The following is a 26,332-nucleotide window of genomic DNA, read 5'->3' as shown; positions in this document are numbered from 1 at the left end:
TCCAAGAAAAGAAAAACCCAAGAGCTACATCTCAAACCCTAGAGGTCTCGGTTAGCATGTTAAATGTTGAAGTTCATGAAAGTACAGTTGCACAGTGGAGAAAGGCTTCTTTTTAAAGTTGCATTTAAACAAACCACAAGACTTCTGGAACAACATCCTTTGGACAGATGAAAGTGGTGATGTTTGGCCAGGATGCACAGCACCACCTTCTGGAGGAAACTAAGCATATCATCACAAATACCTCATACCAGCTGTCAAGCATGGTGGTGGACGGGTGATGATTTGAGTTTGCAGCTAAAGCTCGGCACAGAAACTTTAATTTAAGGCCGATGAAACCCAAGCACACCAACAAATCTACAACAGAATGGCTGAAAAAGAAAAGAATCATGGTGTTGTAATGACCCAGTCAAAGTACAGACCTCAACCTGATTGCAATGCTGTGGCAGCAACTTAAAAAGCTGTATGTGAATTCATTTCAATACTCCAGTGAAGTGAAGCAACATTGTAAAGAGAAGTGGGCTGAATTTCCTCCACAACGATAAAGTCACACAGAAAAGGATTACTTCAGATTACTGCTGCTATAGGTGGTTCTGTTGAATCATAGGGTCTACTTTTAATGGGCTTGAATAGAGTCTTATGACAACTTCTGTAATATGTACATGTACATGTGCAGTTGCCAGCTGCATAACCTATCAACAGAATACACAGCTCTACTTCCCCTCCCTTTGCTAAGCACACTAAATAACTCCCGAAATCTTCTTCACTTGCAGAAATTCTGACTTCATCAGAAATTTCCCATAACAGCAAAAGATAAAGATTTTTGGCCCTTTGATCCCATCAGAACTGTGTCAGTGATTTCTCAATTGCCTGATTTCTTTGGGTCCTGAAACAGCAGCTCTACACGTTTCATTTGTCCTTCTCGAACTCTTTTGGCATGTTCCTCCCAGAAGCCAAAAACCTTTCCACCCCACAATTTGCTTCAAGTACTGACAATGAAAAATTATCTGAGCTAATCAACCTCTGGTTTGTTTTATTTTCCTGCACACTGCACCTTTGCATGGACCTCCCTTCCCCCCGTTACTCTCCGTGGCAGCCCACTCCAGTGGCACAGCGACTAGGTTCAATTCAGGCCTCTGAGCATTTATTTTCACCCACTCACTCTGTGTCACCGTTCACCAACTTTATCTTCCAACATTTTAACCTTTACATTTCCCCCGTGTGGAATGCACTTGTAGGTGTACAGGAGAGAGAAACAAATATATATTTTTATCTTTAAGGTGGGGTGAAATACTGGGCGGGACTCCACAGTGTGACACACCTCTGCTTGTCAAGGCTTTCATACCTCAGGGTGAGTAAGATACCTCTAGTCACACTAAGGCTCGAGACAGGTTTTGGTTTCTGCTAACCTCAAGATCCAGGCACTGGAAGTATACTAAGTTACGGTAAGCTGATTTGACATCTATTTCCAGTCTCTGACATCTCAGGTCTTTGATTATTTGACTCTCAAATACATTTAGATGAGTATGGTAAGTCATTTTATTGTATGTTGTATAGGTTTCTTGGATACTCATAGTAATTTATGAAGGTGTAACCAAACATTTACCAGTAATTCAGTATTTGTGATCAGATTTTGAAGGTTTGCTTATGAAAATGTACTAAAATCAAAAGCACCATGGACACTTGACTTAATTCTGACTTAACCTGGCATGATTGTGTTACTCTTCTTACCTAACATCAACAAGACCACAGCTCTTTCTGTCAAATCTATACAGTTAAGTTGCGCACATAGAATATATTTTGTAAAAACATATTGGATGGATGCAAAGTAAAGCTTTGTTTAGATGTAGAAATGTTTCCTTGATTTAAAACAGTACTTTAACTTATAGTTTGTGCACAAATCATCATGCTTACCGCACTGTCCCAGTGTTCATTTTGAAATGCCACACTATATGTTCGTGCAAGACCAGGCTGGCACTGAGTGCTCATAAATGTGAGGTTAAGTGATATTTTTTTTGTGGGCAGAGTTTTTAAGTGACACCATGTGAGTTATACCAAGTGTTTGCTGTCTTTGATGCCGGTGACGCTTGTTCAGTGGTCACTGAGAAACAGAGAGGTTGGTATCATACTTTGAACTGTTACCAGACAGGTCGGGTGGCTCGCTCGCTCAGTCACTCACTCACCAGAATCCTGTGTTACTGAAGCAGAGCGGGGATAGACAAACATAAGCTGGAAAAGGGGAGGGGCAGGGCACATTTGAATGAGGATATTTCTTTTGTGAGTAAGTCTGTTTAGCTTTAGGAAGTAGGAGCTGCTGATAACTTGTTAAAGCAACACCATCGTTCCTCTCTCCATCTACAAATCTCACTCGTAACTCTGTCCAGAATGTGTTTCTGAGTGGTCCTGGTATTCTGCTTCCTTTTCTAGGTCTGTGATTTTTTAGGAAAGCTGCTTTATCTTACACATCTCCAGCTGACAGAGTGGAAAAAACATGACAAACATCACTCGACATATCGTCACAGTGAGTGCCTTCCCTTGAGTGATGTTTTTTATCATGCATTTTTCCTCATGTGCTCATTCTTCCTCATTACTTTGCAGCACCTTCTGACGTTCTCGCTGCAGAATGGGGAAGTGCGGAACGTTGAGGAAGCTCAGAACCGTCTTTCCTCCCTGGCTCAAAATAAAAAGCTATGGAGTCAACAGATGTACCTGGATGTGGGAGCAGGGGGCATTTATCTCAGAGACGTACAGAGTCAGGTGAGGGCAGGCGCATCTCAGTGGATGATGAAGAGATTTAAATGTGCTCAGCTGTGAAATACCACACATATTTGCATCCACAATGACCATCAGTTCTATCTGCCCTTGCAGGACGAGCTGGAGAGCTACGCCTTCAGATCCATCTTCCGCTGTGAAGCTGTTAACACAGAAAAACACTTCCCATCCCTCCTTATGTTAGTCTGCCAAGGTGAAGATCAGAAGAAGCCAGACATTCACTTCTTTAACTGTGAAACGGTGAAGGTGAGTGCTGACGGCGCGAGGAGTTTCCCCAAGTGTTGTCCTGGATGAGTCATAGGGTCTATTTGCATCAGGTTTTACCAGTGATGCCACTTACATTTTGTCATTTTAAACAGGCAGAGCAAATCTGCGACGAAGTCACGTTGGCAGTTTCGAATTCCACCGCCAGCAAGCGTAAGCTGCTCCCTGATGACCACAGGTACAGTGACTGTCATAATCACGCACCCACGAAAGTGCATTTCTCGGCACGGTTTTAATGGGAGAGCACGCTTCTGTGTTCACAATCACATGGGCGGAGTTTAATTGGCAGCCACAAAAAAGGAAACTCAGACCCACATCCCATTTAAAGCAGTTTGATTTTCGCCGTCGTTGTCATTATGTCACATTTTTCCACTAAGTCAAAGCAGCTTTGTGTTGCCATCCACCTGTGTGGAGGCAGAGAGAGGGAGGACAAACCGTATAAACAGCTGAGCGAGAGCAAGCAAAAGACTCGTTCTACCGGTTTCTACATAACTTAAGAAGGTGTGACAGAGATAGCAAGGCCATTGTGACGGCGAGTAGAGAAGGCAAAGGGAACAGAGGCGAAGGCTCTGGGCATAATCTGGCTTTGAGAACATTTCTCTTTAAAGGACACGTGAAGGGCAGAGACATGTGGTAAGAGACACAGCAGGAGCCTTTTGTATTTACATCAGAATTTAATTAAAATTTCTAAAAAAGTGAAGTCATCACTGTTAGGTTACTTGTATTTTTTGGGGGATAAAAAAGTCAAAGCGGACTCACTGTTTTTATTGCTTGCTAATGTAAAATGTTTGTGTTTAGCGTGGAAACGAGTATGCAAAATTAGGATGTTCACTCTTTCTTCATGGTTGGATAAGGGCTGGAGGATTAACTCTTTAGCCCTTGTAAGCCTACTGGGAGTAACCTTTAAAGCTCCTTTTTGAACTAAGCATATTTCAGACCTGCTTATTGGACAAAAATGACTGGGTTTGCATTAGAAGTTAGTGAGAGTGGTCCCTGTTTACGCAGCTACCCTTGGAAAAACCTGGAAACTGTTCTACTGGTCATAAAACCACATCTTTATTGATATATACTGAGGTGTCAAAACCCATCGTTAAGAGTGCTGGGGAGGTCATCAGATGTCTTCTTTATAAGGGAAAGGGCTAAATCTTAGAGGCGCCGCGTTGTGCACTGCGCTCATAGAGCTGTTTGGGGCTCTTACCAAGAGGATGCTGCTGTTACGGCATTGAATGTGAGCTTGTTAATATGACTTCTTGAGCCCTTGCTGAAGGGCGTCTCATTTGCTGGCGCTGAGTGTACACCTGCACCATCATCAACAAAAACACTGTTATCACCTTTTAACCCGTAGTGCCGTGTTGTGGGAGAAGCACTGAATCTCTCCTCTTGCCCCGCAGGCTTTCTCAGAGTGGAGGAGATATGTTCGACCCCTATAACATACCAAGTCCTCCCGTGCTGCATGCTCCTAATCCCCCACCTGTCAACCCTCCACCTTACCCTGGACCCAGAGGTAAGAAAAAACATAGAAGACTTCTTTTTCCACATGCATGCCTGTTCAGTAGTGCTTCAGAATTATTCCGAAGGGTTGGGAAAGTGAGCAGGAGGAAAGGAGAGAAGCGTCAGGTATTCGAGGCAAAGGTCTCTCCAGAGCACAGAGATGGCTTTGTCAGCTTGTGTTTGTGAGAGGGCGGCTTTGGGAAGTGCAGAGATGAATGAACATGGATAAACTGAGTCCCTTGCTCTATTTCACGACAGCAAATGGCGGACCTGATATCTCTTTCCTGCGAGCAGAGAGAGAAGTGGTAAGCCAGCTCATCTCTTTTGAGTCTTTTGTCGCCACTTTTGGCTGCTTTTCACGTAACGAAGGCAATTCTTCTTTCCTCAGGGGATCCTTAATCACTGTTTCGACGAAATCGAGGCCTTCATGGGCAAGCTGCAGCAGACTGCTGAAGCTGCGACGGTGCTGAACCAAAGAAAGAAGAAGAAGAAGAAAAGTAAAAAGCAAAGCGCTGAAGGTAAGAGGGAGATGCATAGATTTCTCCAGTTTCTCTAGTTCGAAGCAACATATCCATCAACTGCTGTTATATTTTGTTCCCAAACAACAGACGAGCTACTCGCCACAAAGGCTCGCCCTCCACCAGATGGGGAATTCGTTGATATCTTCCAGAAATTCAAATATTGCTTCAGCCTCTTGGTATGTATGCCATCAAGTCCAGCCTCATTATTTGCTTACTCGTGGCAGCTGCATATTCATCGCCTCTGTTTATTTCTCAGGCTCGCCTGAAATCAACCATCACCAATCCTTCTTCAGAGGACCTCATTCACCATGTGTTCAAGCCTCTGGATATGGTGAGTCAGGGTTATAAACTCTACCTCAGCAACTGTTGTTGCTATTGCTGTAAATATGAGGTGTTGTCTTTCACTGCAGGGGAGCATGACCAACCTCTTCGAATAAATCCGTGTGACACGTAATGCCATGCGGGGGCAAAGTCAACTGGGGGTAAATGCCTAGATTCAAAAGACACATTCTCTGCTTGACGGCCCAATCAGGCAGCGTTTTTGTTCCTGATGTTAGTGGACATCAGTGCAGAACTGTAAGCATGTGTCATGTCAAAATAATGGAAAGTCTTCAGAGTAGTTAAGTGATGTTGTCAGAAGCTACAGCTTCTATTCAGTGTTTACACAGGGCAGTTCCCTGCACAGCGGCCTGATTGAAAATCACCAAAAAATGCAGCATTTGTTTGATCTACGCAGTTTCCTTGGCTGTATTTGTATGCGGGCAGGGGTTGCTGGTGCATACCTCTCAAACATTTGGTTTAGATTTGAGCTTGTCTCGACACTAGAAAGGCCACTTTGTTGTCCCTCGACGCCTGTTTTAAATTAGGACGTTGGTAAGTTCCATCTGGGAAAAAAAGGTGGGCCATTCGTGGCTGCTTTTTTAGAAATCAAGTGCCTTTAGATTATCATTTATTTACTTTGATTTCATGGAAATGTCCAATGCCCTTCATTAAAGTATCAACATCACTCATGATGATACACTGTGAGTTAGCAGAAATGAAAGAAATATTTCAAAGTATGTGCTTTAATTTTTCCACTCCAGTATGAATCAAATAGGGTGAAAAGGGTGTGTTTGATTCGTGTAAACTGACACACCTGAATGGGAACACGCAGCCTTGTCTCTCAAAGACGTGTGTGTGCTTCTTCTTGTGTGCTTTGGCTTTTGTGTGCAGATGTATCCATTAGTTTTTTGCATTTGTTGGTACATCTGTGGTTTGATGTTCGGCTATCGGGCAGAAGGATGGACGGTATTGTTGTTGCGGTTTGCTAGAACCATCAGCGATTGTTAAGACTTTGAATGCCAGATCCATTACAGCAGACGTGGGAACATCAGTTCAGTTTAATTTATATAATGCCAAACAATCCCAACAACAACTGCCTTAATGCGTTTCATATTGAAGGAAAAGAAATTATAATAATATAGATATAACCCCAACAATAACTTGGCCCCTTTGAAAAAGCACTTTGGCAACAGTAAGAAGGAAAAACTGCCTTTTAAGAACCAGGCTCAGGGAGGTGCAGCCATCTGCTGCGAACACTTGTGGGTGAGGGGAGGAAGAAAGGATAAAAGACACACTGATTTTTTCTCATCTGTATGTTGCACAGATGGTAAAAACAACAGGAGGACCAGCTTTTGGAGCCGCCATATCCAGTCCTGCCCTGACCAGTTCTGCTGTGTCCCTTCTACAAGATACCCTGACTGAGGAGGAGAGGCAGCTCTGGACGTCGCTGGGACCCAACTGGACACACCCTCGGTCGGTATCAATGCTTGTCTGTCTCTTACTAGTTGTGAAACTGGTGTTTTACTTTCCAGAAATCTAAAAAGGCAGCACATTAAAAACTTCCAGTCTTGGTGTTGTATCAAGCTCGACTCTGGCCAGAGGCTGTGGAAAGGGAGCATTTTGCCTCTGTTGATAGTTATGTGTCACCTTTTTACATTTTTGGGTTCACTGAAGATTTTATCTGCTGAAGAGCAACATCTTTGTTTCAACCAAGCAATATTTTTGTACTTCGTTTCTCTTGAAATCCTTTGTTTTACCTGCGTTTTGAAATAAGCAGATTTTTTGAGACAGGAGATTAAAAAGGACGTTTTTTTGCTCATATCCAGTTCCATATTTTTATTCTTGGACTGAAAGACTACAAAGCAATCCCTATCTGTCTTCTTCGGTCTTTTGTCACAGCACCTCAGTTTCAGCTCATGGGGTGAGGGTCCCCTTACTTTAAGACAAAACTTTCTTCTGATGTTTAACAGGACCCTCCATCAGGTTCCATTGTGACAGTATTTATATAATAAAAAGCATAACAAATCCACTTAAGGCATTTTGGGATTTATTGATTTCTCATGTTAAGAAAAGGGAACCGATGGATTAGCTGTCAAATGTACATAAGACCTATTATATTTAATATTGTAAGCAAGCTTTAAGAGGAAAATCCAATGTCATAACTTCCATCAATGAAAACTGCTTGAATAACTATCATAGTTTTGGTTGTTGAGCTCATTGAAGGCCAAGGCAGTGACTTGTTCTGCTCTCTCAGGTCTCAGCTGCGTGGGCCTGTAGCTCCATACACCCCAGTGTTCTTTGATGGCTGGAAGCCAGAAGCCTTGAAGCCTGACGGGCAGGTTTGGGAGGATCCGGTCGAGTCACAGCACAAACTCGAAGCCCTTCGAGAAAAACAAGAGGTGTGGAATACTTCTATAACGTGATTTAGAAGTCATTAATCGTAGATCAGTGGAAACAAGAACTACGGATGAGTGTGTAAAAGGACAACACAGGGGTTTAAGATACTAACGCATGAATAAACCTTACGTACAGTAAACAGTGGAGATACACTTTCCGCTTTTTGACAGGTCAGCTCACATTTCTGTCCATCCCTGCTAAAAACTGTATAAGGTTCACAGTTAGTTCTTTGTTTTTTTAATAACACCTTAGTTTCTCAAACTTTAATGCAGTCAGCCTTACCCAGATATACACTGACATTATATTTCTCTACATATTTTGTGCATTTTGTGCTAACTTGTGTTGTCTTCACTTGTCTATTTTTTTTTTTTGCTCCCACAACAGCAACAACCACCTCAGCCACCAAACGATGACACGTAAGTCATCTACAAGACATAAATCAATGAACTGCTGTTTTTCTTGTTGTTGTTGTTGTTTGTTTTGACCTTGACTAAATAAGAACAAACTTTGTCTCGTTTGGTCAGAAATTCACTCCCACCGGGGCCTGACAGACTCTACTGCTGCAGTTATGACTTCATTGCCAGGAACAGCAGTGAGCTTTCAGTGCAGCAGGGGGAGACACTGGAGGTAACACACAGTGAAGCAAGTCATTTTATGGCGCACTCAAGGAACCATCATAAAAGTCCTGTTATTCGTTGTTTGACAAAAGCTATTTGCAGTTGTTGATACACTTTACAGCCCTCTCCCTGACCGCAACCCTCTCTGTCTGACAGGTGATCGAGTCATCCAAGCGCTGGTGGAAGTGTCGCAATCGGTTTAACCAGGTCGGCTTCGTCCCCTTCAACATCCTGGAGCCCATGGCTCACATAGAGAGCCCTGTCCACAACAACCCCCCCAGTGTAAGACGGCAAAAAAGACACCCACACACATGCATGCACGTGTGAAACACACAAGCTCTCATCTGATCATTCCATCAGAGCAAACTCATTTTTTTCTTCACTCCACGTTCCTTCAGGTTCCAGCTGCGCCTCCACTTTCCAAGAATGTCACTCTTGCCCCACCCACCCCCCCTGCTCTTCCCAAAACCACCCCCACCCACTCCCCACAGCGCCCACGCAGCTTACCATCATACAACCAGCATGTGCAAGCTGTTGAGGACAATGACAAAGGTAACGGACTACAACTTTATGTGTCCTAGACTGTGGCTCTGTAGTGTAGCGGTTTGCACGTTTGCCTAACAGGTGAATATAAGATTTATTTAAAAAGTATATAACCAAAAAAAAGATACAAAAAAGCACAGTGATAGGCTTCTCATAAGTCACCTAATTATGGGTTCATTATTTTGGATTTAAACCACGTTCTCATGTTTTAAGATGCACTTTTGAGCTATGTCTTTCCTCCACTGAGTCCTGCATTTATATTATTATTTGAGCATGAAAGTGACCGTTACCTCTTTAAACTCCAAACTTTTCAGTCACGCTGGTAAATGATGAGCTGCTCCAGAGACTGACGAATGGAAAGTCCAATATGAACAAACCCCTCGTCATCCCTCGCTCTGCTGACACCTCCCTCCCCCTTGACTACCACTCTCCTCCAGAGGAGGTGGCTGAGTGGCTCAGAGGGAAGGGCTTCAGCAAACCGTAAGTGACCGCAGACCAGATAAACCACGTTTTGTGTATAAGCAGGGAATGCTGGCTCTACACGTGCGTTTTGCCATTACATGGATGAACGCAGCGGCTCCACCGGAGTATCCTCTGAAATCCATTATGTTTTGTGTCCCTCAGGACAGTGTCATGTTTGGGTGTGCTGACAGGCGCCCAGCTGTTCTCTCTCAACAAAGAAGAGCTGAAAGCTGTGATTCCAGAGGAGGGTGCCAGAGTGTACAGTCAGCTCGCTGTGCAAAAATCACTGCTAGAGGTAAGCGAAAAGAGAACAGCTATATCTTTTAAAGGGAAGCCATATCAAAGCCTTCAATATTGACATTTTTATTGGTTTTAGGAAAACTAAACATGATCATTTTTGGCAGGATGCAAAAACACAAGTATGAGTGTAATCAGTGATTTAAAATTACTTACTTTTAACATATTTTCATTCATCTTTTACCTTTCATGCTGGACTGAGGACATATGATACATTCGGATCAGCAGACAGTCTAATCCAAACAGAACAAAATTCTTATTTTCAAGTCCCACGTGCCATCCAGATTACCCTGGAAGAGTCTTATAATTCAGGAAAAGATTAAGAGACATTAAAAATGCATTTGTATGTGTGACAAATTTTACATTGGTATTTGGATTATTTTGGTAAGAAAGGCCAGCATCATTTTTTAGGCTTTTATCGACGTTTATCTCTAGTTTTTGTGACGTCCAAACTTCGTCCCATATTTTGTGTGAAAGAAACATGCTGGAAACGTGCTGACAGGCCATTTAAAAACATCTTGAAATGTATTCTACGTATATGGATTTCACAAAAACCTTCAGCGTTGAGCAGAAGGCTCACAGTAATTTGAGATGGAATGACCTGAACTCAGTAGCTTGAGGTTCAAATTACTGTAAACAGCTGATGCTTTTCATCTCATTGCTACACAGTCTAAATTGATTTCTACTTTTTACAGGATGCCAGAAGGGCCACAGAGCTGGAGGCAGTCATGGAGAAACAGAAAATGAAGGTTGATCTGAAGCTGGAGAGCAGTACATTGTGAGGAACAGCATCCACATTGTGAAGAGCGTTACATGAAGGACTGTTTTCCCGTCCCCAGAGACCGAACATGTGGCAGTGACTTGACTATCTAACATTAAATCACGGCATGAGGGTCACTACGGTATTATTACCTGATGTTAAAACCGAGCTTTCTGTCAGCAATATGAGACGTAGGAATTTAATATAACCAGGTGCCGTGCAAACTAAAGGGGACTGATTTTGCTTTTCCTTATTTTATGCCATATATGTACAGTTAGTGTTTTTTGTGGATGCTCATATTAAACATGGACACAGTTTCAAACAGCGATCGGAGCACGTACAAGTAAACCAGGAGTCAAAAGGTCAGATTTCAAAGGCCTCCACCAATTTTTATGGAATGTTTTTTCTACTCTTGGCTTTGTACAGTGGTGCAAATATGACACACCTCAGGTACACAGCTCGGGCTGTTTAAACCCTTTGGTTGCAAGGGCCAGCCAATCAGAAGAAGGCTGGCTTAAAGAGAGGGGAAATGGAACTAGAGTGGTTTGTTCCAGGATGAATTGAGGTGATGGACTTAGGCCCAGTATAAAAAAATAAGAATTAATCTGAGCTGTGAATCTTGCAGTGGTTCTCCAGTAGAATGCAATAAATCTAAAAGTGGAAATCAGTGTAAGAGATCCCCTTTAAATATTTTACCACTGCAGTGCCCCGTTTGTAATGCATGTTCATTTTAGTGTAACAGCTGTCTTCTTCTCTGCCTAATTAACTTAAATGAAATGTATTTATCTTTGTAATACACATTTGTAAAAATTCAGCCATTATTATCACATCTTAACAATGACAGGACCTTGTCAACACAATTCAACACACAATTAAATTCCAAATGGTGCTTTTTTCTTTTTTTTTTTATTGAGACTTTAAAGAAAGGTTTCCAGCAGAACAAACAGATATGACTTCACACATTAGGTAAAGCAGTGCATCCATTAAAATCTGTTTGCATTTAATCATAATGGAAAAGAAATCTGTTCAAGTTGGGCCAAAAAAATGTTTAAATTTTTCACTTAAAGGTAAGTAGATCTGAACTTGATCATTTCTGAACCTACTGCTTCACATGCTGACACAAATTCTAAAGATATTGTTTATTTGCAGTATGTTAAAAAGAAATCAAGATAGAAAGAAATGATAAAGAGACTTGCCACCAATATAGATCAGAAGATTTCACTTATACTGAAGAAAGTCACCTGTAACCTGATCACTTATAATAAAAAAAAGACAAAAAAGGGAGGCAAGTCGGATACTAATGCTAACATCTTTAAAACCTTTGAATGTAAAACTTTAAGTGGGTTTTAGAGAACTAAGTACTGAGGACCATTATGTGGACAGACATTCGAGAACTGCACTGGGACAGCGAAACGAAATCTTCAAGGAGGGAGATGAGGAGGGGAAAAAAAAAACCAAGAAACTACTTGACAAGACTAGGCTTTTTCAGACAATTAGTCAGCCTAGAATATATTTACAGACAGATTTTTTTTTTTTATCAAAAGACCATCAGATAATAATAAAAAGAACATGGACCAGTTACATTTTTATGCTCCAGTCCAGCAGATCAGTTTGCCTTTTCTAGTGGACACATTTCAGGGCAGTAACAAGACGAGGGATGGACTGGATACAGACAAGTCACCGAGTTACAGATGTGGGTATTAAGAGTACACTCCACTACTGACCAATAACCTGCCAAATCCCCAAAAATCTGATGTATCTGATGCTATAAAAAAAAAAAAAACAAGAAAAAAAAAAACAAGAAAAAAAAAAAAAGGAAAAAAACAACAACAACTAAACAAAAAAACTCAATTCTATACTTGATAGTATGTGTGCACTCTGGCTGCACTAAAGCAAAGAAAGGAGGCAGGCGGGAAAACAGAGGGGTGGGGTGTCGAGCCAAAGTGTTTAACATTAGGATATTATAAATGGACAGACGGGAGGAGGCTGTGGTGTTGTGGTCATGGATGGAGTTTGGTCTTCAGAGGTCCCCCACGTCTCTGTCGTCTGCCCTGCGCGAGTCCGACCTGCCGTTCATACCATCCCTTCTGTCTCGCTCCCGTGACCGGTCTCTGGATGAGCGGTCACGGTCCCTGGACGAGCGCTCTCGATCTCTGGACGACCTGAGCGACAAAACGATATGAGATATTCAGGTTAGTAACACAAATACAACAGAGCAGTTGAAAAAAAAAAGAGAAGGATTGTATGTGTAAAATGCCAAAACACAAGCTTGAAGCTGGATAAAGGGCTCAAAAAAAGCCCATGTAATTGTTGTTTCCTTTTATTTTCACTGACTGTTCTTAGGCGACGCAATCAGTATCCCACGGATCTCCATGTGTTTGCTCAATTCTCTTTCACGGGAGTATAGATTAATAAGGGTTTTCGTCTGTGTTTACTTGTGTCTGGAGCTCTGCTCGTGGCTGTGACGGTGTCCTCGGCTGCGTGAGCGGGATCGGCTGCGATGCCGTCTCCTCCTCTCCCTGGAGCGTGAGCGGGAACGGCGCCTGTCTCGTGACGAAGAGCGTGAGCGTCTCCTTCTGCGGTCACGAGAACGGGACCTGGCAAAGACAGCAGACAGCATATTTCATTAGCTGACTTGAACAGAACAAATCGGACTCATAAAAGACTGGAACGAATGAACTGACAGACAGAAGAGGGAGCTTCCTTACCTTCTGTGCTCTCTGCTCCTTGATCTTGTCCTATAAAATAAAACCCCAGAGTTAAACAGTAAAACACGCACTGCTGTAAATGTCATCTGGATTTTAACATCGGCACTCACCTCCTCCTCATCCTTTCCTCCTTCTCCCTTTCTTCTCGTCTCTTTAAGCGCTCCTGATTCCTCTTCTCTTGCTTCTCGACCACAGTTTTCTGATAAAAATAAATAAATAAAATAAAGTCAAAACAAACGTATCTAAAGCCTTTACATCATCCTCCCTTTCTAGCAAGTATTCAGCACCATGTCACTCATATTTTTATGAGTTGGCTGTAAACAAGTTATACACACCTTTAGCTGGTCCAGTTTTTCTCTGATCTGAATGAAGCCGAGGTGAAGCTTCCCGCCAAAATGGTCAGCCAAACGACGGTCGTTGTCATGGAGACCAAGGTAAGCAGAGCACACCTCACACACCCGAAGCTTCTGCTGCTGAAAGCTTGAGGCTGGCATGGAGTTTCTGTATTCTTCCTGAAATGGTTCAAGAGGGAATAAAAGAGGCAGAAGTTCAGAAAATTAAGAGACGGAAAGCACCACAAGCTCGAAGTTCTAAGAGCTCACTCCTTACCTCTGCATCCTTCTTCTTCGTGCGGACCTTCTCCACCTCTTGCAGGACTTTCTGAGCCTCATCCACATTGCCCTCAGCTCCGAGCTGTTCAGCCTTGGCCAGGAGCTTTCCTATTTCCTCATTTAGCTCATGCACCTTCTCTGCCTACAAAACAGCCACACCAACACAAGAGATAACAGGTTATGTTGAGCGAAAAAACACACTGACAGGGTTCACTGGATGTTGCATAAGGAAAGCCAGACTTTATCAAGCATAAAAATGTTGCATCATTCACCTTTGCTGCCACCTCTGCACTGATCTCTTCTTGGGTCTCAGCCAGGCGCTTCTTGGCCAGTTCTGTCCTCCGATCACAGTCCACAATAAAAGACTCTAGGTGATCCACTGCCTGTAGGAGCAACACCTTTTATTAACACACTCAGCAGTCACTACTTGGCAAGTACAAATGTTTTGATTTGCACTTGCATCATTTCAAAAACGCTTTTGGCATGAATGGTGCTGACTTGCAAGACAGATAGACATTTTATTCATTCACAAGGGAAATTACTGTGTTACAGCAGTACGATAAAGAATACAAATAGTACTCTTTAACTATGTTTATTGTAAAGCAAAAGTGCCACAAGCGCACACCTAGGGCCTTAAACCGTGAGAAAAAGCAATTTTTTTAAATATGCACAACATTGATAAAAAAACAAAGAAAACATAAAAATTAGTTAAAGAAAAGTGAAAAGTCTAAGATTGTGCAACTTGCATTAATAAATAATATGCACACAATAAATCAGGGAAACAGCTGCAAGAAGGTATAAAAATAAAAAAAAAAAGACTTCCTGAAGCATTCTTTTTGAAAGCGGGGTTAAATCATTTTAAGGGAGAAGGAGTTCTGCTGCCTCGTTAGTGTGGAGTGGAGCGTGTGAAATGGGCCATGATGGAGAGCAGTTTGTTCAGTCACGTCCTGTCCCTCACTCACTCCAGATTATTATTAATTAATAATATTATTAATATATTATTAGTAAAAGGAACCTCACTTACATCAAGCTCAAAGAAAAGATCTCTCTCCTTGGAGGCAATTTCATAATCAGCCCGAAGTGCCAGGTCATGGATCTTAGTGCACTCCCCCAGGTCCATGCGCTATCACCAAAAAAAACCAGACAGACATGAGTTATGCTGCATAAACTCAAACATAAACAAATGATAATGTAAAAAAATAAAAAAAGACTGCAAAAGTTAAAGACACTTATAGCACTTTTTTTTTCCTTTCTGAAATTTCTTTCCAACCTCTTAGAAATGAACTGAGTTTTTAAAGCTTTCAGGATGGGTCAGAACTGAAGTTTGTCTCACTTACAGTTCCAGAGAGGATGTCATGTGGGCAGCAGTTGAGAAGGTGACTTTTGCAGACTCGTTCGTCAGTGAACTTGACCCTCTGCCGCGTCTCATCCCCTGAAACAGCCCAAAAGAAGAACCAGTGAGACAGCCCTCACATACTCGATAACAGTGGCGAGGTATCCAGTGCTTCAATACATATTAATGTAATTGTACTACATACCACAGTTCCATTTAAATACTTTGTACCTATCCAAATGAGTAAAAGCTATTTGTATATTGCTGCTTGTCAGGGTTTTCATTGTACTTTATTAATGTAACCTTACAGGTATCCATTAGTAGAGTAAATGTGCCTCTACTGGACTATACTAATGTATTAATGCAGTAATAAAGGTTGCTTTGTATGTGTGTGTTACTTTGTTCTTATTCTTAGTGCTTACCTTACCCAAGCCTCAAATGGGTTATTATCAGAGCCTCAACTCAGTTAACTTTTTATAAGGCTCAACGCCCACTCTATAATGAGGGTCAAAGGATTGGGCTGGGAGCGGTGTAACATAACATTATAATAATACAATTTAGGTTTCAGTTAAGTCGTGTCAAGTACAGCTGCTACCTTAATGCTGTATCATTTTCATTAGAAAATGGAAGATGGCCACTACAACTATAAATAGATTTACATTTTTAAAATCAAATGTTCCAGCCAAGCCTTTATTTATAACTGTGAACATTCAAAGGAAATTCAAAACAAGGATGCAAAAGAAATCCAAGGAAAAAAATTTAGGTTATACACACTGCGACTTGCACCACATACTGTACCCTTCTGCATCTTCAAGACCTCAGCTGCAGAATTTTAAACCCGCTGTAGAAAAGTATAAATGGGAACAGTTTTCTCGCGCACACCTGTAGTAAGAAGTTGGGAGTCATACACAAGTCAGATTGTAAATGCTGTGTGCAAAGTTTTTTTTGTGTGTGTGTGTGGACTGACTGCTAAAATTGCCTTCTGAAAACAGACGTGTAATGGAAAACTGCTCGTTTGGACTCAGCGCGACCAGACGTCTTAGCTCAAGCTGTGTGATACTACTTCAAATAGTAATACTAGTGCCACTGAAGATTTACCTATTTGTGTGATTTTTTTTTTTAAGAAAAAAAAAGAAAAAGGCTACAATAACTTCCGGAAGGCAAACAAATTGTTTGGATATTCACCATAACAGCTTTAAAAATTATGTGTGACTCACGGCTCGATGAACATGAGGCTTTTCTGCAACTCCTTTGCAGATTGATGTAGGCTGGCAAAGATACACTGAACCTTAATGAATAAAATAAAGGGGCCACAATTGTTCAGTCTGTATGCAACAAAAGTATGGGAAGAATTTGATATCATATCTCATCACACATACACCCACAAGCTCACCACACAAATTCACTCTTACTCTAAAGCTCAACTTGTTAAAAAAATGGAAAAAAAAAGGCTCAGAGCTTCAAATTTTACACAACCAGCTGTCAGGATAAAATATTTATAAAACGGCAGGGCTGCAAGAAACTGCAGTCAGACCTGACAGCTGATATATTTACACACACATACATACATTTAAATTATGCTTCTTCAAGCGTGTATTATACATGTTTTTCTAACATTGCACAGCACCGATGTTACAGGTTATGCTGCATCTATTTATTCTATTCTAATCTGCTGCTGTAATAATGTATTACACTTCCAATTAATCCCAACTATGGGACTAAATCGGGTTATATTATTTGCCAATTAATGTTTGTATCCAAACGGCTGGAAGCTACTAAAAAAGAAAACACTTCATTTAGGACGTCTGTCCACTCATAACTGCGATAATCACAATTAACGAGCGCAGTATTGCACTCCGTTTCTTTTTAAATAAAATCTAATCTCGAGTTAATCTCGAAAGTGTTTTATTATCGAGTATATGTGCTAAATTATTTTGTTCCTTTAGAAAAGTGTTTCATTTTGTTTTTAGAACTCCTGCAAGACCGACTGCAAAGTACGGTCCGTTTATCGTTTAACCCTTGTTTGGTGTGAGATTACGCTTTATTTAATCAATACAGCCATGACGACTAATGCAAAGATACTTGATCTCAAATCCAAGCAGTACTGACATACATGGAAAACACCTGTAAGAGCACAGTAATGAAGAAACGTGATACTGGTTTTAGTGACAGAATGTAATGAAGAAAAATCTATCAGAAAATATGGGTGGAAAAACATTTTTATCCGAAAATATGTTATCCAAGATATACATGGGGCAAGCTTCCATTGTTACGTTATTGTAAGCAAAGAAGGAAGGAAGAATATTTTTTCTCTTTCTAAACACTGAAAACCTTGAACACCGCACAAGGGTTAAAATTATGCCAATTAAACTATATAAATGGATACAGAAGATATCTGGTTTACCATTAACTAAACATTAATTAACGCCAGGAATATATTCTTGTACACTGTCCAATGCATCCTAGCTTGGCGCCTCACAGTCCACAACAAGTAGCTACGTTTAGCCAACGCACATTACAAGCTAGGAATTTAGTAAATCCTAGAAGTAATAAAAGGGAAACTACAACCTATTAAACTGCAATGAGCCACGTTGGATGCAAACATTAAATCCTCTCATTAATCCTTAACAGGCTGCCTGAATATAACGTTACTTTGTCCCACAGCCCTCTGCAGTACATCCATTCATGCAGCTCTGTCCATCACACGCCAACACAAGCCAGCCTCAGCAGTGGCTCCATCTTGGCTAGCTAGCTCGGCTAGCATGCTACAGCAACTCACCGTCCCTCGCTGTTCCCATCAGCTGGTCGAGCAAAGCTCTCATTTGAGCTTGGGCAGACATTACTGCGGTTCTTCCGTCGACGGGGTTAGATAAAAGTCAATCAACTTGAAAACGGTTCCTCTGTTTTATCGGCTTATTTGAGAATTTATTTATCCAAGCATCTCCTTTTGCTGCTTCTCCCTCTATTTCTTCAACTCGCCCGTTTCCGTCCAATATCCGGGAAATGACGAAACTATTCTGTAGCCTCGCTAAACCAGGAAGTCCCCAGATTCCGTCTAAATGTGCCAATCGAAACGGCCAAGTACGCGTACAACAACCAATCACAACACGTTTACTGATAGACCCTGAGCTATGACTTTCAGGCAACGGCTATTCGCCATAGGCATTCATCATGTTGAAGCACCTCTTGCTACAAGCAATACCCAAATTTAGGTAAATGAATCTTAATGTTAAGGTTCATGTTGTTTCGGAGGTTTCAATATTATTTGAATGTGTACATTTTCAATGTGTAGCGCTACCTGTCAGACAAATTCGGGGTACGCGAACCTTTTAGGACGGTGGGCTTGCCTGTGATTTGTTTACGCAATTGAGGTTGACAGGCAGTTTTGTTAGCCTGTGTCAGGCCTGCTATCTAAAGTTAGCCGCACCAAAGAACGCAGGAGTCGGCGGTGCAGAGTTAAAGTAAGAAAAACCTTATCTGTATCTGCTTAAACTATTGAATTAACCTCAAATCGAGGGCCGCTTTCTGTGGTAATATTACACACAGTCCCTTTTTTCGGGGCTGGCCTTCGTTCAACAAGTTAGCAAACTAATCCACCCAGGTGTTGAGGGTAAACTTTTTTTAATACCTAATCTCGTTAATATAGATAGCTATCCGGAACTGACTAAGGCGAAGAAAAGACTTTCACGGCACGGTCTCGGGGCGTAAAATAATTTTGTGCGAGTCTGTTTGTAATATACATAAGGAAGTTTGTAGCACACGCCCTTATCTTTCTTTTTTCTTTTTCTTTTTTTACGTGTGAGTAATAAGCCTGTTGCTGCAGAACAAATAATATGGTGTGCAATCCTGAGCGATGTTCATTATGGGTCTGCTCTTTTTGTGCTGAGAAGCGTCTGGATCTGTGCTGGCACATCTGAATAAGCAGAGATTCACAAAGGTTGATGCAGCAGAAATAGCTGGACTGCTAGACACTGCTGCCTCCAGTATTATTTCCCACAGAGTGTATCTGTGAATGCCAGCGAGTTTTGTATGGTTACTTTGACACATGCAGGTTTATAATCCGCTCCACACTGGAACTGTATATGACTATTTGTATTTGCAGTGGTATGTATTTACGTAAGTGTTTACCATAATCTCTTTTCTCCTTTTAGGCAGGTCAGTGGGCCAGTAATGCGTTAAGGCAGTGATGGAGACCACAGACCAAGCCACTGAGGGCGACCCTCTGAAGACAGGAGAAGATGGTGCAGAGGCAGGAACAGTACCATCAGCAACAGAGCTGAAGAGAAAGAGCTGCAAGGAGTTGGGTTTTTCCAAACTGTCTCATTGGCGAACTGCAGTCTTTTTCTTGTCCTTGTTCCTTTGCCTCACCATCGTGTTTGCCTTCTCCTTCATCATCCCCTGTCCCGTGAGGCCACAATATCTCGTTACCTGGAACAGTTCATTCCCTGGAGCAGGTGAGTGCAATTTCACTGCTTGACAGTGTTATAGTTGCGAGATAATTAGGCACTACTTTCTCTTTTCTTCACCACAGCAACCTACAACTTCTTAGCTTTTGAACATGCAAATGAAGACAAGGTGATGGATGTCCTGTTTATTCTCAAAACCACAGAAGTGACACAGAACAGATCATGTGCTGATAAAGGTAGAGACTGATCCTCTGTTTATGAAAATACAATACACCCATTGTGTGTTATGTTTGTTTAGAAAAACTGTGGGTTTTCCAGGTCTATCCTCACCATGCGTGTTTCTGTTGGCACTGGATGGCACACATGGAGAGAACCTGTGGGACTGTCCGCTGGAACCCGACTTCCACTGGGCCCAGTGTGGCCTCGAAAGAGAAACGGGCAGAACCTGGGACTGTCTGCTGTCCCATTCTGACAAACTCACAGCCATCGACAAACGTACAGGTTAGTGAAAAAACAAACTCAATGCAAGTAGTGGCAAATCAAATCCTTTATTTAATTAAGAGGAAGAGAAATGGGGATTTTACTGGCTAAGAAAAAAATTGTACCCATTTCCAATTTGTTAGCGGCAACAAATTACTGACATACCATTTAATGTAGTGTTCCTGAAGTCTAGTTAAAGAAAGGAAGTAAAGCAATTTTAACTTCTAAAGATCCGTTTTAGGTCAAGAAAGATGTCTTTTGTAACCTACGTTGTTACTGTGTGGTGTGGTTGTCTCAGGTACGAAAATCTGGCAACAGTCTCAGCCTACTGGGCTGCGCAGCTCTGCGCCCGTTCTCAGTGTCCCAGATCTGGATGGGGACAAAGTTGGTGATGTGGCTCTGGTGGCATCTGATAACACACAGGTAAAGGTGAAGTTAAGAGTTATATTATTCTGTTTCTTGGTTTTTGGTATATTTTATTATGTTTTTCTCTTGCTGTAACAAGACTCAAATATGGAAATGTTCCCCATTGAAAGTGTTGATATTAATGATAATATTAAAGCAAAAATGGAATCGTCCCAGTCTCAGTGTCTCCTGTCATATCTGCAGACTCAGCTGGTATTGCTCTCAGGGAAGACGGGTGACCAAATCGGCACTACGGTGGTTCTCGATTCCACAGAGACAGCCAGTCATCTTCTGCACCGCACTGAGAAAGGTTCTTACTACGTACTACTGCAAAAAGGTTTGTGTATGAAATCATCCGTGACAGTTACTCTGCAGGCAAACCGGTTGAGCAGGTTCTCAATGATAAGTGTTGCATTTTATCCAAGTACAGTTGCAAAACTCAAACTGTTACAGATTTTTTTTTAATGCTTAGTCATAACAAAAGCTGAATAATAACAGCTGCACTGTTATACCTTTTATAGGATCACCTTTAGTCTAGGCTTAAAAGATTATGTGAATCTTTGTCCTGTAACAACTTATTTAAAAGTTGAATAAAGTCATATGTTCTGATTAATAATAACTTATGGACCCAAAGAAAATTACCCGCAGGTATTAGATGTCTACAAAGGAGGTGGGTCAAAGAGATTTGGTTAGGGTTCAGGTGTGCATCAAACGCTTCAGTAAAAGAAACGTTATCATAGAGATGTTTGTTAAATATTGATATTACCTGATATTAACCTTGCTGCATTTTTTAACAACAGTTCTTACAGTGAGGCTCATTTACTGTAACATTTCATCTTTACTCACTTTTCAAAAGATTCGTCAGCTTTTAGTTTTCTTCCTGTTGTTGATTCTAGGACAGGAAAGGGAATTATTGAGTGAGTGAGTGTATTTACTCGTAGACACTGGGCTGTATGGCTGGGCACTGTGGAAGATCGCTGCCAAGGCTAAAGCAGGGATGGATATGGGTCTGAAGAAGGACCAACACCTGGAGAGAAATGCCAGTGGCACAGACGGCCTTGTACCCATCTACAAGTAAGAAGGAACTTTGATTATCACTTCTACAAAACCGCCTGTTGTCATGGGGATTTTTACCCTGAGACTTGCTATTTGTTTCTGCTTTATAGGTCTGAAGTGAGTCGAATGCTGAAAACCGATGAAACGGATGATTCATCCAACCTGCTGGTTGTGGCTGGGAAGGAGGTGGCATTGCTTGATGGCAAACATTTGGAGCTACTGTGGAGATTCAACACCAGCTCAGTCCTCAGGTAAACCCACTGTGTATGCTTTAGATTTCATGTGCATAGAATAAGAGGAAAGTGCTTAGTTACACAGCACAGCAGCTTAATTAATACCTCAGTACAGAGTGCTTACAAGGTCGATACCGTTGAGATTGCTGGACAAATTCCATAATGCCATGGATACAGAAAGGGAAGAAAAACAACAAGAGCACTTACCTACATCTTTCCTACCATAATGAATACATGGCATGCATTAGTGCAATAACATAATCAGTGTTTACAGATACACTAACATTTGTGATTCTAAATTTAATACTTCACCTAAAAAAAGTTAGGCTATTAAGTAATTACAGAAACAAAAAACATCTTTATTTTATTTATTTATTTTTCCCCTGGTGAGCTGCAGTCATAGCTGTGCAGCACTTGCCTCACAGCAAGAAGGTCCTGGGTTCAAATCCAACATCTGGCCGAGGCCTATCTGTGTGAAGTTTGCATGTTCTCCCCATGTTTGTGTGGGTACTCTGCCTTCCTCCTACAGTACAAAGACATGCAGTTTGTGGACTTAGGCTCATTGGTGATTATAAACGTGTGAGTGTGGATGCATGGATGGTAAAGCTATATCATTTATAGACCTGGAAAAATAGTCCCTAAATGTACTGTAGACATGTCCATATCCACTAAATAATTTATACATCTCATTAAAATAATATATTTGCTCAGAAGTCAGATTGTGTTAAAACACAACAAAAACCAACAATCTCAAACATTCAGTTAGGGCTGCTCGATTATGGCAAAAATGATAATCACGATTATTTTCACTGAAATTGAGATCACGATTATTTGACGATATTTATTTAACCCTTTAAGACCTACCATAGAACCAAGTCCACCAGAGCTTATATTATTTATTTTTTTTACATGCTGTAGTGCCATTTGTGGGAGCATTTCAAGTTGCTATACATCAATACAACTGTTATAGCCCATATTTTAATAATATGTATGCATTAAGTCCATAGTAATTACATAAATTGCAAAAAAGTGCAATAAACTACAAAAAAAAATTGAAAATCGCTTTTGTTTTGTTTACATATATTTCTACTTGGAGAAGTTTAAGAGGCTTATCCCTCAAAACTTTAAATACAATAATGTTGCAAAAAATAGTTTCCCACCACAGGAAATTTATTTTGAGTGTCTTCATAGTTTTATTTTGGAGATACAGCAATTTTTATATACTGCAGGAAAAACAAAAAACAATCCTATGATGCAAATTTGCAAAGAAAACAGCAGGTGCATAATTTCACTGTGGGAAGTGTTACGAACAGCTGATAGGAACGGCGAAGCGTGTTTCTGGAATATTATGTTTTTGTTCCTGCAAGCGCTTTTTATGCAATTTTTGCAAAGCTATATGTGGAACGAAACCGTGACCGAGGACAAGCTGATGGCATCAGATGTAAGTACAACTCCTCCGGTTTCATATGCAAAACAAATTATTGCGCTAGCTTACACGGTTCAGGTTCTACAGGGATTTAAAAATAGTTACGCAAAACGGAGCGTGCTGCTCTGACCGGCTTTAAAGGGTTAACAATGACTTTAAAAAATAATATAAAATAGTGTGCAACACCACTGAAGTTTTTTTTTTTAAACTCTCTTTTCAACCAACGGCAGTCACTCTCCAAATAACTTCTGCTTAGCTTTCCGAGCTTCCCTCGGGTCCTCTTAATCAGCGGTCTCCAACCTTTTTTGCGCCACGGACGGTTTATGCCCGACAATATTTTCACGGACCGGCCTTTAAGGTGTCGCGGATAAATGAGGGAGGGGCTAATAATCGGCTCAGTCATTTTTAATGATCGTTGAAAGCCCAGATCGTAATTGTGATTAAAATTCGATTAATTGAGCAGCCCTACATTCAGTATTAAATTCTGGTCATTTTTGTGGGAGAGCAAAATAAATATCAAAGTAAACCATTTGTTGTTATTAACTAGGACTCGCTGGGTGGAAAAACAGCCTTTTCTCTTTATTTTTTTTCAGTGAACCCTCTTTTGGTCATTTTAACAAAGATGGTTTAATAGATGTTGTCATTGAGGAGGATATTGGCAACAACACAAAGAGGGTAAGTTAAATTGAAAACGTGACAAACAGCTTTATTTCGATGCCTGACTGCTGGCATGAGGTGATCAGTGTGAATCATAGAAAAACTAGACCACTTTGGTTTTAAATGTAGATAATAATCCTGGATGGGAAGACTGGCGGTGTGCTGTGGGAAGTCCAGCTCTTGGCCAGTCCTAATTCCCCGAGACCCGTTTCCATCGACACCACCAACTACTTCTCAGTCTTCATGTTTTGGGGCTTGATGCCCTCAGAGTCAAACTCATCTGTAAGTACACTACCTTTATGAATATGATCATTTTACACGTTTCTCACAAACAAAACTGCTCCCTGACAGCTGCAATGTTTTCCTTTCAGGAACCAGTAACAAGTGAACGACGCTCTTACATGCTGCATCCTCTCTATTCGAATGCTGTCCTCGAGTCCACTAATGTCGTAGACCACATTATAGCATTTAAAGGTACCTCTTGTTCTAGCAAAGGTATTACTGGTACGATGTATTTCCAGGGTGTATCTTTATAACAACACCCCGTGTTGGTGTTATACCTGGATTATCTTAATTAATGTTGGTCCAGGTTTAACATTGCAAGTGACCAATCACATGTTGATGACATAGTTTTGCGCCTTGGAATAAAAAATCCAAGCAACGTGATTGGTCACTTGCGATGTTGAACCTGGACCAACAATAATTATTTTTAAGAAACAACACAAGGAAATCAGATTGAGCAGTGTTTTTTTTAAATTTATTTTTGGGTAACTTATATATTTTCATTGTAGCCACGCTGATGGAGCGTGGGCGCCATGCTGCCTACATCCTGCTGATAGGTCCTAAGGAGGAGGGAGCCGAAGGCACCGTGGTTCTCAGCAAGCGCAAGCTGAAGCAGGACGTTCCCGACAGCAAAGTACTCCGTTTTGGCGACGGGACTACAAAATCCAACGAGGACATTAAAGAGGCCTTCAACCGACTCCGCTTTAGCGATTGGTGAAAAGGCCGGCTGTAACCTGTGCAGTATATCATCGGTTTTATGCTGACTTAACTTGATTTTCAAAACCAAAGTTGTTGTACACTAATTGTGACTTTCCAACTGCTGACCAGCAAAGAAACTCCTTTATCTTTAGAAGACTTTAGGTTGATTTGCTTTGACAGGGATGTTCTCCGGTGGACAAACTGGACACTGTCTATATTCACTCTTCTTCACTGCATATCCTTCATATTGTCAAAACTCTAAACCTGTATAGAATCAGAAAAAAGCTGCTGTTCACTGACAATCACTCTACTCAGACTGCTGTTCTCCTGCTGATAAACCCATCAGATCTGCCTTTATGTATTGTTTCTAGCAATTTCATGCATTGGTGCAATGATCGTTAAAAACAGTAGAAGCTGGACTGTTCAGATCTATGCAACTGTATGTCACGCTGTGCTTTAAAGGTAGCAGATGCATGCAACTACAGAGGCTTTTCCTTAGTGTGTCAAATTAAAAATAGCCTAAATAAAATAGATACTCAGTTGTAAGGCTGGTTTATGGTATAAACTAAATGTTATGTGTTAAATTTGTAAGGGATCCTGTCTGTGAAAGTATCAATAAGGCACTCTGGCAGTCAACAGTACTGATGTTGACATCGATGACCCTTTACTGTTACTTACTTAATCCAACATGCTGTAAGATGTAATGCTATATAACGCACACTGACAATTTAGTCAATGCTGTATCAAATAAGAGTTATTGCTGTGGTTGAACAGCTCCTTGTGAAGCTGTTTTCCCTTGGTAACTTATATTAAGGTTGAAGACGAGGTTCTTATTTTTGCTGAACATGGACATATTGAACCTGTGAAAGAGGCCTTTATTGGAGATGACTTTACTTTCTGACTTGTAATGAAATGTTTGGATTTGAGCTATATTAAAATATTTTTAAAGAAATTGGTTTTGTTTAATCTAAATGAATAAAAACAGGCCGTTTGTCGCCATCTTGTGCACGCACACACAGAGTGCAGTAAAGCGCGGACAGACCGTCGGCATGGATGTATGCAAGGCAGTCACGTATCTCCGGGGCAGTACCGTGCAGTTTACTCCCTAAATACGTACACCGCGTCATTTATTTACCGTGACGCAAGACTGCCGTGGGGCTCCTCCTGAATACATGTGAGGGGATTGAGAGCCTCTCCTTGTAGGGAAATGCTTGGAATTTTTATGGAAAGCCGCACTTGAGGCAAAATAGGAGAAGGCGCCGAGACTTGGCTGGAAGGGAGTGGACCCGCGTGGACAGCGACCGGAGACGGATAGGCGCGCGGATAGTGCAAGTGCACTACCTGTAAAGGAGTTACGCGCGGAAATGCAGCTCATGCACTGAAAGTGTAGTTAGTGCTCCTGAGGCACTACACGGTTAACATGTCACTCTGCTTATTATTATCAGGCTAATAGACCTGCCACATAAAAAACGGACTGCTCATCTGTTCCGTGTCTTAGCTCACAGCTGGTAGGTCCTATAAAGTGCGCCTGCAGCACCTCCATACGATTGCAGGCATTTCTTGACAGAGTTCCTGGTTTGGCCAGCTTTACTTC

The 26,332-nt window shown here is 41.3% G+C and overlaps 3 protein-coding genes across 7 annotated transcripts; 2 read left to right on the top strand and 1 right to left on the bottom strand.

The window, feature by feature from the left end:
- The first annotated feature begins 1,358 nt into the window (after positions 1 to 1,358).
- LOC101480232 (epidermal growth factor receptor kinase substrate 8-like protein 1) lies at positions 1,359 to 11,331 on the top strand. The gene is made up of 19 exons (XM_004562430.5): positions 1,359 to 1,442; positions 2,425 to 2,518; positions 2,596 to 2,754; positions 2,866 to 3,015; positions 3,129 to 3,211; positions 4,425 to 4,537; positions 4,783 to 4,829; positions 4,913 to 5,042; positions 5,133 to 5,221; positions 5,302 to 5,376; positions 6,691 to 6,839; positions 7,621 to 7,765; positions 8,148 to 8,179; positions 8,288 to 8,390; positions 8,537 to 8,662; positions 8,779 to 8,932; positions 9,238 to 9,403; positions 9,548 to 9,680; positions 10,378 to 11,331. Exons 2-19 carry the CDS (start codon positions 2,489 to 2,491, stop codon positions 10,462 to 10,464), a joined length of 1,971 nt encoding a protein of 656 aa, XP_004562487.3. The 5' UTR covers positions 1,359 to 1,442; positions 2,425 to 2,488; the 3' UTR covers positions 10,465 to 11,331.
- luc7l (LUC7-like (S. cerevisiae)) lies at positions 11,330 to 18,102 on the bottom strand. 2 transcript variants are annotated; one of them, XM_023153387.3, is made up of 11 exons: positions 17,874 to 17,925; positions 16,312 to 16,382; positions 15,099 to 15,193; positions 14,786 to 14,884; positions 14,034 to 14,144; positions 13,760 to 13,903; positions 13,486 to 13,662; positions 13,261 to 13,349; positions 13,151 to 13,180; positions 12,878 to 13,039; positions 11,330 to 12,604 (listed from the first exon to the last, which is right to left on the bottom strand). In XM_023153387.3, exons 4-11 carry the CDS (start codon positions 14,879 to 14,881, stop codon positions 12,463 to 12,465), a joined length of 951 nt encoding a protein of 316 aa, XP_023009155.1. In that variant the 5' UTR covers positions 14,882 to 14,884; positions 15,099 to 15,193; positions 16,312 to 16,382; positions 17,874 to 17,925; the 3' UTR covers positions 11,330 to 12,462. The 2 variants fall into 2 exon arrangements, with proteins under 2 accessions (XP_023009155.1, XP_004562482.1); XM_004562425.5 differs by lacking the exon at positions 16,312 to 16,382 and having other exon boundaries at positions 17,874 to 18,102.
- A 96-nt stretch (positions 18,103 to 18,198) lies between these two features.
- On the top strand, positions 18,199 to 25,690 carry fam234a (family with sequence similarity 234 member A). 4 transcript variants are annotated; one of them, XM_076887353.1, is made up of 12 exons: positions 18,199 to 18,306; positions 19,246 to 19,548; positions 19,626 to 19,736; positions 19,819 to 20,001; positions 20,279 to 20,409; positions 20,590 to 20,722; positions 21,327 to 21,459; positions 21,552 to 21,692; positions 23,694 to 23,775; positions 23,887 to 24,039; positions 24,129 to 24,231; positions 24,549 to 25,690. In XM_076887353.1, the coding sequence occupies exons 2-12, from the start codon at positions 19,281 to 19,283 to the stop codon at positions 24,755 to 24,757; spliced, it is 1,647 nt and encodes a 548-aa protein (XP_076743468.1). In that variant the 5' UTR covers positions 18,199 to 18,306; positions 19,246 to 19,280; the 3' UTR covers positions 24,758 to 25,690. The 4 variants fall into 4 exon arrangements, with proteins under 4 accessions (XP_076743468.1, XP_004562480.2, XP_076743467.1 ...); XM_004562423.3 differs by lacking the exon at positions 18,199 to 18,306 and adding an exon at positions 18,426 to 18,555 and having other exon boundaries at positions 20,279 to 20,403; XM_076887352.1 differs by lacking the exon at positions 18,199 to 18,306 and adding an exon at positions 18,426 to 18,555.
- The last annotated feature ends 642 nt before the right edge of the window (positions 25,691 to 26,332 follow it).

The sequence above is a fragment of the Maylandia zebra genome, linkage group LG8 (assembly GCF_041146795.1).
Source record: "Maylandia zebra isolate NMK-2024a linkage group LG8, Mzebra_GT3a, whole genome shotgun sequence".
Taxonomy (NCBI): domain Eukaryota; kingdom Metazoa; phylum Chordata; class Actinopteri; order Cichliformes; family Cichlidae; genus Maylandia; species Maylandia zebra.
Note: the sequence above shows the minus strand (reverse complement) of the source record. Positions and strands in the feature narration are given on the sequence as shown.